Source organism: Mandrillus leucophaeus, unplaced genomic scaffold (genome assembly GCF_000951045.1).
Source record: "Mandrillus leucophaeus isolate KB7577 unplaced genomic scaffold, Mleu.le_1.0 Scaffold127, whole genome shotgun sequence".
NCBI classification, from domain to species: domain Eukaryota; kingdom Metazoa; phylum Chordata; class Mammalia; order Primates; family Cercopithecidae; genus Mandrillus; species Mandrillus leucophaeus.
Window position 1 is genome coordinate 3,709,946 of NW_012101098.1, and position 14,011 is coordinate 3,723,956.

The 14,011-nt window shown below is 46.1% G+C and overlaps 1 protein-coding gene across 1 annotated transcript in view; it reads right to left on the reverse strand.

Moving 5' to 3' along the window:
• Positions 1–14,011, reverse strand: part of CD99 (CD99 molecule) — a 66,482-nt gene that overhangs the window by 37,478 nt on the left and 14,993 nt on the right. Inside the window, exons 2-6 of the mRNA XM_011972123.1 lie at positions 8,770–8,802; positions 3,899–3,943; positions 3,182–3,250; positions 943–990; positions 23–73 (exon numbers count right to left, since the gene is read on the reverse strand). Of these exons, the coding sequence (XP_011827513.1) occupies positions 23–73; positions 943–990; positions 3,182–3,250; positions 3,899–3,943; positions 8,770–8,802 (246 nt within the window). The remainder of the gene's footprint in view (positions 1–22; positions 74–942; positions 991–3,181; positions 3,251–3,898; positions 3,944–8,769; positions 8,803–14,011) is intronic.

The window sequence follows — 14,011 nt, forward strand, 5'->3', positions numbered from 1 at the left end:
GGCAGAAGCCAGGTGCACCTACCCTCCTCCCCTTCTTTCCTGTGGCTTCCTCCACCATCACTGCCTCCTTTTCCTGCAACACAAAAGCAACATCTGCTGACAATCTGCATCTGGAAGATTCGGGATCAAGGAAAAAATTCACAGCCAGGACCGTGAAGAGGCTGGGGTCCTGTTTCTTACACGCTACGGGGATACATGTTACCCAGCTACAGAGCTGGAGTCCTGCCTCTGCCTATTACACTGTGGGGGTGCATGTTACACAGCTACAGAGCTGGGGTGCTGCCTGTTACACTCTGTGGGGGTGCATGTTACACAGCTGTATAGCTGGGATGCTGCCTGTTACACTCTATGGGAGTGCATGTTACCCAGCTACAGAGCTGGGGTGCTGCCTGTTACACTCTATGGGAGTGCATGTTACCCAGCTACAGAGCTGGGATGCTGCCTGTTACACTCTATGGGAGTGCATGTTACCCAGCTACAGAGCTGGGGTGCTGCCTGTTACACTCCAGGGGTACTCTGAGAACCTGTACTCCCAGGCATTCTCTCTTTATTCTTAGGGCTTTAATATTCACGTTCCTTAAATTACAGAAAACAGCCCAATAAAACGAAGCTGAAACAACACTAGCTATTCGAAAGAATACACAGGTGAATGGATGGGTGAGGAGGTGGTGAGAAGGGCCCATTCAACAGGCCCTGTCCCTCAGAAAAGTGGGACAGCTGCCTGGGCCCTGAACTCTTCTCCCAGGACCGATCCTCAATGGGGCAGCCTTAACTTCCCACAACCTTGAAGCCTCAGCAAACGGGCAGTTCCCACAGAAATGACTGAACATTTCACTGTGAGTTCACAGAGGGCTGAGAGTTTAGACCCTATAGTGATTCTGCAGAGCAGGTGGGCATCATGGGATGGAGAGAGAAAAGAGACAGAAAACAAGGTAACTGTACCTTCTCCACCTGAAACGCCATCCGCAAGGTCAGCATCTGAGAAGCTACCTAGGAAAGAAAATACAGCATCATCTGTCAACCTGGAACTCCTCCAAGGGTCTTCATGTCTTAGAATAAAGGAAAAACTCAGGAAAACCAGCCTGTTCATCAACATAGTGAAACCCCATCTCTACTAAGAATATAAAAATTAGCTGGGTGTGGTGACAGGCACATGTAATCCCAGCTACTTGGGAGGATGAGGCAGGAGAATCACTTGAACCCTGGAGGTGGAGGTTGCAGTGAGCCAAGATGGCACCACTGCACTCCAGCCTGGGCAACAAGAGCTAAACTCAGTCTCAAAACAAAACAAAACAAAAAATCATAAATAAAGTGGAAAAACGTGAGCATAATATTGCATGCTGGCAATATTTCATGTCTGTAAATAAATGAAGAAGGTTTATAAATCACTAATGTCATATCAGAATATAAGAATAAAAGGCAAAGCATACAATACACAAAATAAGAAGCACCCACGGCCAATGGATGCAGGTTGTTTTTTTTTTTAATTTTAGAAGTAAAGTCATGAAACCAGGAGAAAGTTGACAGAATATTTCACACTATTTGCAAAGGTTTCCTAGGTGATAACTAATATTGGAGACGGTGTGAAGACAGGGACATTTGCACACACCCCTGGCATCAAAATAAATTGCTAAAATTCTGCAGCAAATTAAAAACCAGGTCAAAAGCTATACAAGTACTCACATACATTGATCTAAACAACTTGAATGCTAGAAATTTCTTCGAAGGAATAAAAATAGTGCATGGAGTTGACTCAGATTTGCTTTGTTAATTCATAATTCTAAAATGCCAGAAGAAACACAACATTTTCAGAATTAGAGGAAGTATATAATTATATATGTAGTTTGTAATAGTACATGATTATCGGTAAAAGTCATACGACAGAAATGATTATGTGACATGAAAAAATGTTCATGGAATATCAGGAAGCAAAAAGTAATGTTACAATGCAGCATAAACAAAAGACTTGGAACTTTGCTTCAAATTTATTTCATTTAGATTAATATATAGGCTGGGTGAGGTGGCTCGTGCCTATAATCTCAAGAGATTTGGGACGCTGAGGCAAGAGGATTGCTTGAGGCCAGGAGTTTCAGACCAGCCTGGGCAACATACTGAGACCCCATCTCTACAAAAAATGACAAAACTAACTGGTCACGGTGCTGTGTGCCTGTAGCCCCAGCTTCTTGAAAGACTGAGGCAGGGGGATCTCTCTAGCCCAGGAGTTGGAGGCTGTGGTATGCTCCTATGTTTAATATGATCACACCACTGTACTCTAGCCTGGACAACACAGTGAGACCCTGTCTCAAAAAAAAAAAAAGATACATAAAATACTAGCATTAATCGCCATGAAAATGTCAACAAGATGTGGACATCATTAATATATTTCTGTGTTAAAAATTAAATATGTAAACAAAAAAACCCTAAGCATATAAACTTTCAACAATCACTCAGCTAAAAAAAAAAAACCGGTGCTATTCAAATTACACTGAAAATGCTGTAATATGTCAGAAAATATTTTTTTCTTAAATATTTAAGGGCAAAAAGATTTAAAACACACTAGCTTCTCCATAAGGAATGTGTATGCCAATACTTTTCTCTTTATTAAGTCTATATTTAAATTCTTGTATTCAATTTCTTAGTAGTTCCATAAGATGGAACTTGGAAGTAAAAGTAGCAAACTAGGCCAGGCACAGTGGCTCATATCTGTAATCCCAGCACTTTCGGGGAGCCAAGGTGGGCGAATCACTTGAGGTCAGGAGTTCGAGACCAGCCTGGCCAACACAGCAAAACCCTGACTCTACTAAACATACAAAAATTAGCTGGGCATGGCAGTGTGTGCCTGTAATTCCAGCTACTCAGGAGGCTGATGCAAGAGAATCACTTGAACCCAGTAGGTGGAGGTTGCAGTGAGCCAAGATGGCACCACTGCACTCCAGCCTGGGTGACAGAGCGAGACTCTGTCTCAAAAAAAAAAAAAAAAAAAAAAAAAAAAAAAAAAAAAATCCAAGCTGAATATCTATTTTTGAAAGGTACATTTTCCACTACATGAACACGGGCATTACACTGCACAGGCAGTCAACAGTAAGCACACACTCATCTGAAATCACCTCGTCTCAGCTGACATAAATATCACTGAATTCTCAACAACATGGAGACAGCTCACAGGCTCAGAGACTCTTACCAGAGGAACCAGCCTGGTTGGGGTTTGGATTTGGCTTCGGCTTGGGTGGGTTCGGTGGTGGTGGGTCGTCTGTTTGTGAAAGATGAGAGTTGCAATGATAAGTGCCTTGCAGTAAAGAAAATGAAACATCAGTTTACATACAGACGGTTCCCTCAGCAGAAACTGGACCTTGGCCTTTGTCCTGGTGGGGATACCCATACACACAGTCTCCTGCCAATTTCCTCCCATCAACTTTGAGCCACAGTTCTTAATTTCAAGTATGTTCAATAAAAATTAAAGCGGGTATCCACACCAGCTGCAGAATTTCTGGGGCCAAAATAAAAAGGTGGGACCCATTTTTCAAATTCTGTTAAGTATTCCAAGACGGCGGCACCAGAACAGTAAACCAGTATGGTGCCCATGTCAAACCAACATGCCATGGGGTCCCGTGCCACTGCACAGGTCACATGCTCGTGAGGCCAGCCCTGGCCAGGGTAGGCACATGTGTCTCATGTCCTTCCAAAGGCTGTAACAGTTTTAAAATAAAAGCACATGTACTGGTTGTAAAGAAAAACCCAACGACAACAGCAAGAACAAACCAACATACCTATTCCCTAGGTTTCCACTGTGAAAGCTGGCTCCCTTTATAATTTAAATGGGAGAATTCTCTCTGAAATGATCATAATTGGGTGATAATAAGCAGGCCGGCAGCAGAAGAGATTAAAGGATAATACTCACCATTTCCTCCATCAACAACAGCATCTCCTAAGTCAAAGTCATCCCCTAAAAGAGGGAAAAAAGCAGTTAATACCAAATTTCAGAGAGAAACGAGGAAGGAATGATCATGAACAGATCGAAAAAACACCACAGTCCTACATTCCTGAATACTTTTCTGAATATCAGCTTGACCAGGATCTCATTAGAAAAAGTGAATTCCTGACCATTTTTACATCACTATTCTCTCAGACTAAAAGAGTAAAAAACAAAAAGAGACACAGAGAGACAAAGAGCTAGGAGAGAAGCTCTCAGAGGAGGGGCAGGGGAGAGAGAGACAGAAATAAAGTAATTTATAAATGAATTGTGTTGCCTGGACCAAGGTGAAATTCCAATTCCGCCTGCACATGATTTTCTCCTGTTGACTCCCCATCCCATCACCCTCTCCTCCCAGGTCCCTAACAACTTTTGAAAGGCAGACCCTAAGAGAAGAGGACAGATGACTGCGATCAGATTTAGGCTAGAGGGTGTCTAAAATGCAGCTCTGGCAACCCACATGTGCTCTGCAATGGACGTGACAATTCACCATGGCCTCAGATCTTGTCTTCTAGTAGGAAGAATGATTTTGAATACCCAACTAAGATGGAGGAATGGTTGCCGGCATCCACCCAACAGCACGTACTGAGCCATCCTGAGTCACGTATGGGAATTTCCAGTCCCTTCCTCAAGGAGACTGTAATAGTACAAATCCAGACGTTCAACACCTACTCATTGGGTGCTGTCTGCACGACTGCATAGTTCAAGGATCTGGGGACACGGGGTCCCTCTGCTCATGAGCTGACACTCTAGACACGAAGTCCAATAATGAAGTGAAGCTATTCATGTTTCATATTAGAAAACTCAGAAGTGCTAAGACAAGACAGTGAGGCCGTAAGTTTGCGCATCATTTTTACTCTGTTTATCCACCAGTGGGGTTGACCCTTGGGCAATTCCATCATGTGGCCCTTGTTTCTGACTTTTGTTTCTGACTTTTGTATTTTGTAAAAATACAAAAAATTAGCCGGAAAAAAAAAGGGAGAAGATAATCTAAAGACAGAGTAACTCAGATCCTTAGAATAAAAGCACCCGGAGATATTGTCCCAATGACCCCAAAAGATTTCACATCAGCAACCATTCTCTCCTGGAATCACCATATGCAATGTCCACATCCTAACACAATTCCAGCATGAAGCAGACTCCGCCCGGAGCACTCCAATCACTTCTCTCTTCTTTCTAGTTGCCTAAGTCCCGCCCTGCTGTGACAGAAAATGATTTGTTCTTTTTCTTTGCATACTAGGAACAAGTCCTTCTCACCAGCACTGGGCTTCTTGGGGGTTGCAGTGGGTTTCTTGCCTTCTTTGCCTAAAGAGAGAAGACATTTTAGTCAGTCAAAGTTGCGGCTGGGAAAACAAGTGTCAACTCTTTTGTGGTGAAGGCTGTTTCATTTTCTTGGAAACAGCTGGAGAATGTTTTTAGCATTGTTTTTCCTCTCCAGCCCAAGTGGGCTGAGCTTCACAGGATGACTCTTGAGCCCAGAAGACAGGCACAGAGGCTGCTACCAGCCATGGTTTCCACAGAAACCAAGGGCCCCTTCTCCACTTTTTTTTTTTTTTTTTTTTTTTTTTTTTAAGATTTTTTTGAGACCAAGTCTTGCTCTGTCACCCAGGCTGGAGTGCAATGGTGTGGTCTCCACTCACCGCAACCTCTGCCTCCTGGGTTCAAGCAATTCTCCCGCCTCAGCTTCCCGAGTAGCTGAGTTTACAGGCGCATGCCATCACTTCCGGCTAATTTTTTGTATTTTTACTAGAGATGGGGTTTCACCATTTTGGCCAGGCTGGTCTCGAACTCCTGACCTCAGGTGATCCACCCACCTCAGCCTCCCAAAGTGCTGGGATGACAGGCGTGAGCCACCGCGCGCCCAGCCCTTTTCCACTTCTTGACATTAAATGGGACTGTGACCGAGATGTAAGCCAGGAAGGCAGGAGAATGGCAAAGTTAGGAGAAAAACTGCCCTTCAGAGCCCAAGATCTATGCATGAGAAGGAGACACCGGATTGATGGTTGAAAGGCTGTTCACATTTCTCATATGAAACACACTTTTGGCTCCGTCAGGCCTCTGCCTAGGCTGCCCCCTCTGGAAATGGAAGTCAATCAGGCAAATCAGGTGGAGGTTTTAAGACTAAGGGCACCTCCCACTGCAGTGAACACCTGTTCCCAAGGGCTAAGAAGGGGTAGGTGATCAGGAAAGAGATGATCCCCACTAGCACTGTTTCTCTCAAACCATCGGCATTGCACCACAGGACATAAAATTAAAAGCTGGCCACGTGCAGTGGCTCGCGTCTGCAATCCTCTCACACCTCAGCACTTTGGGAGGCTGAGGTGGGAGGACTGCTTGAGCTCACATGGTCAAGGCTGCAGTAAGCCAAGATCCCACCACGGCACTCCAACCTGAGCAACGTAGTGAGACCCCGTATTGCTTACTGTACCAGGTGAGGTGGCACATGCCTGTAGTCCCAGCTACTCAGGAGGCTGAGGTGGGAGAACTGCTTGAGCCCAGACGGTCAAGGCTGCCGTGAGCCAAGATCCCAACACTGCACTCCAACCTGAGCAACACAGTGAGACAGTGTCTCAAAAAAAAAAAAAAAAAAAAAAGTAGCTGGACATGGTGGCACATGCCTGTAGTCTCAGCTTTGGGGAGGCTGAGGTGGGAGGATTGCTTGAGCCAGGGAGGTCAAGGCTGCAGTGAGCCAAGATCCCACCACGGCACTCCAACCTGAGCAACGTAGTGAGACCCCGTATTGCTTACTGTACCAGGTGAGGTGGCACATGCCTGTAGTCCCAGCTACTCAGGAGGCTGAGGTGGGAGAACTGCTTGAGCCCAGACGGTCAAGGCTGCCGTGAGCCAAGATCCCAACACTGCACTCCAACCTGAGCAACACAGTGAGACAGTGTCTCAAAAAAAAAAAAAAAAAAAAAAAAGTAAAACATAAAAAAGTGAAGAGGGTAGCCAGGCTCAGTGGCTCATGCCTGTAATCCCAGCACTTTCGGAGGCAAAGGTGGGCAGATTACAAGGTCAGGAGTTCGAGACCAGCCTGACCAACGTGGTGAAACCCCATCTCTACTGAAAATACAAAAACTAGCCAGGCATGGTGGTGCATGCCTGTAATCCTAGCTACTTAGGAGGTGGAGGTAGGAGAATCACTTGAACCTGGGAGGTGGAGGTTGCAGTGAGCCAAGATCGCGCCACTGCGCTCTAGCCTGGGCGAGAGAGAGAGACTCCATCTCAAAAACAAACAAACAAAAAAAAGTGAAGAGGGCTGTCCTGGGTTGAAGAGCATTCCTCCAAAATCCACATCCACCCCAATCCTCAATAGGTGCTCTTATTTGGAAACAGGGTCTTTGCAGTTGTAATTACTTAAGATGAAGTTAGAACGGATTAGGATAGATTCTAATGACTGGTGCCCTTATAAGAAGGAAATTTGGATACATGGAGACACAGGGAAGAGACCAGTGTAGACAAAGGCAGAGCCTAGAGTGATGCGGCCACAAGCACAGGGACACCTGGAGCCCTGAAAAGCTGGGAGAGGCAGGAAGGATCCTCCCCTAGAGCCACCAAAAAGAACTGGATATAACTGCAGTGGATTGAGCAGTGGTTCCCCCAAAAGACATATCTACATCCTAAGCCTAGAACCTGGTATTGAGACTTTATTTGGAAATAGGGTCTTTGCAGATGTGCTTGAGAAGGATCTTGAGACGAGGTTATCCTGGAGTATGGTGGCCCTAAACCCAATCACAAGTGTCCTTGTAAAAGAAAGAAAAGGAGACAGAGACACAGAGGAGGAGGCCCCATGGAGAAGGAGGCAGAGACTGGAGTGATGCGGCCACAAGCCCAGGGACACTTGGAGTCCCCAGGAGCTGGGAAAGGCAGGAAGGACCCTCCCCTAGAGCTCCCTAGAGGGAGCATGGGTCTGTCTACACCTTGATCTCAGACTTCCGTTGTCCAGGTCTGGAAGATGGTAAATCCCTGTGGTTTAAGCTCCCAGTTGGTGGTGCCTTTTTATGGCAGCCCCAGGAAACAAATACAAAGGGATGACAAGACCCAGAAGCAGACAGAGTGATAAGACGGATTCCTTCAATTCCTTTTCCCATGCCCTTCACCGAGGGCTCTGGGTGAGGAGCGGGGGACAGGAAGAGCTGCAGAAAAAGGAAGGAGTGGCCCCATGGAGAGAGTGGGTGCCGACTGTGAGAGGGAGGACGCCAGGACTGGACGCCCCTCTCTCCAGGGGGACCTCCATTTGCTCACCTCCTCTAGCCCCTTCCCCAAGCACCTGGCAAGTTTTCGCTCGGCCTTCGACCATCACAGGAGTATGAATTATTCCACCAGGGTGGTTCGTTTATCTTAACGAGGGCCTCTTGCTTTTCCTTGTCATCTATGAATCTAGTTTCTATAATAAGGCAGGTGGACACATACAGGCAGACCTCCTTCACTGCACTTTGTCTTAATGTGCTTTGCAAATACTATGTGTTTTACAAACACAAGGTCTGCGCCAAGCCAGACTCTCGGCATCATTTTTCCCAACAGCACGTGCCCCACTTCCTGTCTCTGTATCTGCATTTTTTAGCAATAAGTTATTTTCAATTAGAGTATACTGTTTTTAGAAGTAATGCTATTGCATACTGAACAGACTACAGTCAAGAGTAAATATAACATTGATATGTACTGGGAAGCCAAAAATTGCTATGACTCCCGGTACTGCGGTGTTCTAGAACCGAGCCGGAAATGTCTGGGATATGCCTGTATTTACTATGTTAACATAAAACATTGACAGGATTTTAAAAATTGATGTTGTTACTCACCAGGAAGGGCATCAGATAAATCGAAACCATCATCTAAGAGGGAAAAAAAGAGTCAACTTAGAAACAAGAAAAATAAAAATAAATTTGAAAATTATAGAGATAAAAAATGATAGGTGATTTTGACTTTTGGGACATTTAAAACAGCAACTTAAAAAAATTTACAAGGTGCTGTGATTTCTCTTTTCATTCTAAATATTCACTTTCATGCCTAAAAGAAAGAATATGTTAGCCTAGGTTTTAAAGAAACAATGACCTTCGAGCTTAGTAGAAATTAAAATAGTGGGAAAACCTGATCATTTTGTGTATTATTCTTAAAAGGCAGTTCCTTTGAAACAGAGGAGTAACAATTTTGAATATGTACTGAAAAGAACATGGGGAACAAAATTCTCCATTTTGTATTGGCAACTGTCCTGTAATTACAAACCAAAATATAGTGGAAACACTAGACAACCCAGAAAGACACATGCATTATGCATTAAAAAAAAAAAAAAAAATCTCATGGAATCTCACAGAATGAGGAAACTGTCACGCTCAATTATTGATAGGCTATCCTGTTTCTACAGTTTTTAATTACAAGAATTTCAATGCTACTTCAACGTGGCCATCTCTGGCGCACTGAAGAAAAGCCAAATTCAGGAAAATTTGGAAAAGTCGACTTGGACTGTTTGGTTAACTGGAGGAAGAGTTAGGATAATCGTCAACATCCAGCGTCCCCACTCCTCAGCACCAAAGGCGTGCAACACCTCTCAACCGTCAGGAAGCACCTGCAGTGGGTGCTGAGGGGTCCAAGAACAACCCGCAGGAGCCCTGTGAACAACAGAAATGTGTCCAGTTCCACAGCAGGTGCAAACGACCAGGCCGCGCTCCTGTGTGTATAAATGAAGAGTGCACGCATATGTCACAGGGCTGTGTGTGTGCGTGTGCATGTATATTTGGGCATTTGCAGTGCAAATATATGTATTTGTGAGTTTTGTGTGCATGCATGGGGTGTGTAGGTGGGTTCTGTGTGTGTATATGTGTATGTATGTGTTGTGTGTGCATATATACAAGTGCATGTATGAGTGGGTTTGCATATGTGCATATGTGTGGGCGTTTTTTGTGTAACTGTGGAGGTGCATTTTGTGGGTTTGTGCCTGTGTGTGTGTGTACGCAGTGTGTCAGTGTTTTCTGTGTCCATATGTGTCAGCGCATGTTCGTGTAGGTTTGTGTGTGCATATGCAGGTGTGCGTAGTGTGTAGCTGCTTCTGTGTGCCTATGGATAGTTGCATGTATGTGTGGGTTCTGTGTGCAAATGTGTAGGTGTTATGTATGCATATGTGTAGGTGCATGTATATGTGGGTTTGTGTGTGTATGTGTAGGCGGATGTAGTGTATGTTTTTCATGTGCATGTGTGCAGTTGCATGCATGTGTGTGTGCATGTGTCAATGTGTGTATATGTGTAGGTGCGTTTGTGTGTGCATGTGTAAGTGTGTGCATTTGTGGGTTTGTGCGTGCGTGTGTAGCTGTGCGCATTTGTGGGTTTGTGCGTGCGTGTGTAGGTGCTGTCTCTTATACACATCTAGATGTGTATAAGAGACAGGTGCATGTATGCACGTGCTGTGTGCACACATGTAGTTGTGTGCACGTGTGCGTATGGGTAGGTGTGCATAGTGTGAAGGCGTGTATTGAGTATGTACATACAGGTAGGTGTGTCTGTCTGCTTGTATGTCTGTGTGTGTGTACCCATGGCTGCTTGTGTGTTTCTGTGTGTGTCAACAGTAAGTAGAAAGTAGACTAAATCCTCAGAACAGCTCTGTGGGCCCCATGCCAGCAACCAGAGTGGAGTTGTTTCCACAACCTCAGAGCCCTGAAATGGCTTTTTCTACAACAGGACGTTTGCCAGACATAACAAATGCAATTACAGCTCCTCCTGCAGCATGCGGCAGATCTTTAGACAGTAGCAAGGGAGGATCCTACTGATCTGGAATAAACCATAAGGCATGTACACACACACGCATATATATATATGCATTCGTGTTCATATGTTTCCATAGACATCTATAACTGTATTTTTTGAAGTTGTATTACTTTTTCTTTATTTACATCTTACCTCACGTATTTATTTGTGGTGCACACAGTTCAAAGCTACTGTCTTAGGCATTTTCAAGCATGCAATGCATTCTTGCTAACCACAGTCACCCTGAGTACAGAAGACCCCTGAACTTACCCCTTCCTATCTGACGGAAATGTTGTACCCTTTACCCATCATTTCCCCGTTTCCCCCACCCCTCACTCCCAAGCCCTTGGTCACGCCATTCCACTCTGCTTCTATGAGTTCAATGTTTTTAGATTCCACGTAAGTGTGTTTGGGTCAGACGGTATTTGTCTTTTTGTGCCCAGTTTACTGCACTTAACATCATGTCCTCCAGTTCCATCCATGTTGGTGCAAATGGCAGGACTTCCTTTTTTTTTTTTTTTTTTTGAGACAGAGTCTCACTCTGTTGCCCAAGCTGGAGTGCAGTGGTGCAATCTTGGCTCACTGCAACCTCCGCCTCCCGGGTTCAAGCAATTCTCCTGCCTCAGCCTCCTGAGTAGCTGGGATTACAGGTACCCGCCACCACACCCAGCTAATTTTTTGTATTTTTTGTAGAGACAGGGTTTCACCATGTTGGCCAGGCTTTGTGTGTGTGCATGTGTAGGTGTGTGCATTTGTGGGTTTGTGTGTGCATGTGTAGGTGTGGGACACAGAGTCCCACCCTCACCATTTTCTCCTCGGGTGACTAACACTTAAGACAGCTTCCCAAACACCACCCCACAGAGAGTAGGGAGGAAAGGGGGGTGACCAGCTCTTGATTTCATACAAAGGTGGGCCCTCTGAATCACCCATGATGAAGCGTTCACTCCCTGGTAAAATCTGGTACTGCAGACACCTCTGAGGCTAATTTTCCAGGTGTGTGAGGGACGCAGTCCCCCAGGTGTGTGAGGGACGCAGTCCCCCAGGTGTGTGAGGGACGCAGTCTCCCAGGTGTGTGAGGGACGCAGTCCCCCAGGTGTGCAGTCCCCCAGGTGTGTGAGGGAGGCAGTCTCCCAGGTGTGTGAGGGAGGCAGTCCCCCAGGTGTGTGAGGGATGCTGTCCCCCAGGTGTGTGAGGGATGCAGTCCCCCAGGTGTATACAAATGCACATGCTACTGGCTTGAAGCCTCACGGGGAAGCAAACCCAATCAATGATCATGAGGCAGTAAAGGAACCTCTGTAAATGAAGCTGTCATCTCCTAACTCAGTCCACTGGTCTCTTTATTTTCTAGGACTCATCTCCCAATTCATCACATCCCCTGAGCTTTCAGGTGGTAGGCAGGAAATTGTGGGCTCACAGTAGACACCCCCACTTTCTTTTTTGCTCCTGAAAACGACCTCCGGGGCTGCAAATGTGAAGAAAACACCATCAAAACCCACCCAGCAGGAGCGGCAACCATGCCCTTAGAGAAGGAGCCTGGTGGAGAACTCAGGTGCCCATGGTGAATGTTCACGGTGTTCAGCTTCTCTGCAAAATTGCAAAGAGACCACACCCTCGGCAGAACCCCCTACTGCCACTGCGGTTTCCACCCGGCCCTCTCAAAGCTCCAGATGTTTTGGGGACAGGGCAATGACTCATCAGGACAAGGCGGAACGGACCACAGATGGCATGAGTCAGTCTGACAAGACACTTTCTACTGATTCAAACCGTGTTTTCTTTTTCACATCAGCCAGGCAACTCGAAAAACAGGATGAACCTAGAGTGAAGTCCCTGAGGCCACATGGGGTGTGTGAGTTCCTCCGAAATGTGACCAGGGCTTGCACTATGTAGGAATGCGCTCAACCGTGGCAAACTCGGGAGGAGAGCCGGTACCTGGGTTCTCTTTTTTCTTTTTCTTTTTTTTTTTTTTTTTTTTTGAGGCAGAATCTTGCTCTGTTGCCCAGGCTGGAGTGCAGTGGCACGATCTCAACTCACTGCAACTTCCACCTCCTGGGTTCAAGGGATTCTCCTTCCTCAGCCTCCCAAGTAGCTGGGATTACGGGCATGTGCCACCACTTCCAGCTAATTCTTCTGTTTTTAATAGAGACGGGGTTTCACCATGTAGGCCAGGCTGGTCTCAAACTCCTGGCCTCAAGTGATCTGCTTGCCTTGGCCTCCCAAAGTGCAGGGATTACAAGTGTGAGTCACTGCGCCCGGACACTTGGGATATCTTAAACCCCATCATCACACCGTTCAGGTGTTTCACATAAAATTAAAAGTTATCTGGGCGTGGTGGCACACGCCCGTAGTCCCAGTTACTTGGGAGGCTGAGGGAGGAGAAATGCTTGAACCCGGGAGGTGGAGGGTGCAGTGAACCGAGATCACACCACTGCACTCCAGCCTGAGTGACAGAGTGAGACTCCATCTCAAAATAAATAAATTAATTAATTAAAAATAAAAATTAGGCAGTTCCAAAAATTCTTATAACTTTCAGATTTTCATAAGAATAACACAATCACTACATAGTAACAGCAGCCAGCGATGTCATTTATGCAGTGCTGTGTGTGTGCCTGCAGCGTTCTCAATAATACTGTGAATCTTCATTCAGGGTGGGAGGATGAAGACCCCGCCACTGGCCTGGGTGTGCCTGCTGGAAAATGTCCGATTCACTCAGCCCCACCATCACCCCGGGATGCTCACACCTGCTGATGGCCACTCCAGTACTCATCTGCTCCTGCTGCTTTTCTACGCCCTTTTCCAAAGCCCTCTAAACACAAACTTTCAGGACATTGTAGAAAAGGAGGCGGAGGAGGTGCAGAGGGCACATGTGTGCTCTTTACTCATTGCTGAGTTTTTTTGTTTTTTTTTTTTGAGACGGAGTCTCTCTCTGTCACCCAGGCTGGAGTGCAGTGGCGCGATCTCGACTCACTGCAAGCTCCACCTCCCGGGTTCACGCCATTCTCCTGCCTCAGCCTCCTGAGTAGCTGGGACTATAGGCGCCCGCTACCACGCCTGGCTAATTTTTTGTATTTTTAGTAGAGACGGGGTTCATCATGTTAGCCAAGGTGGCTCCTGACCTCGTGATCCGCCTGCCTCGGCCTCCCAAAGTGTTGGGATGACAGGCGAGAGCCACTGTGCCCAGCTCTTTTTTTTATTTTTTTGGAGGTCGGTGGAACCAGTCACATGGTCTGCCCCTAAAAACTTTCATTCTAGGTTTGAGGGGCCTCAGGAAGGGTCCCCAACCTAGAGATACCTGCAGTACAAAGAAAG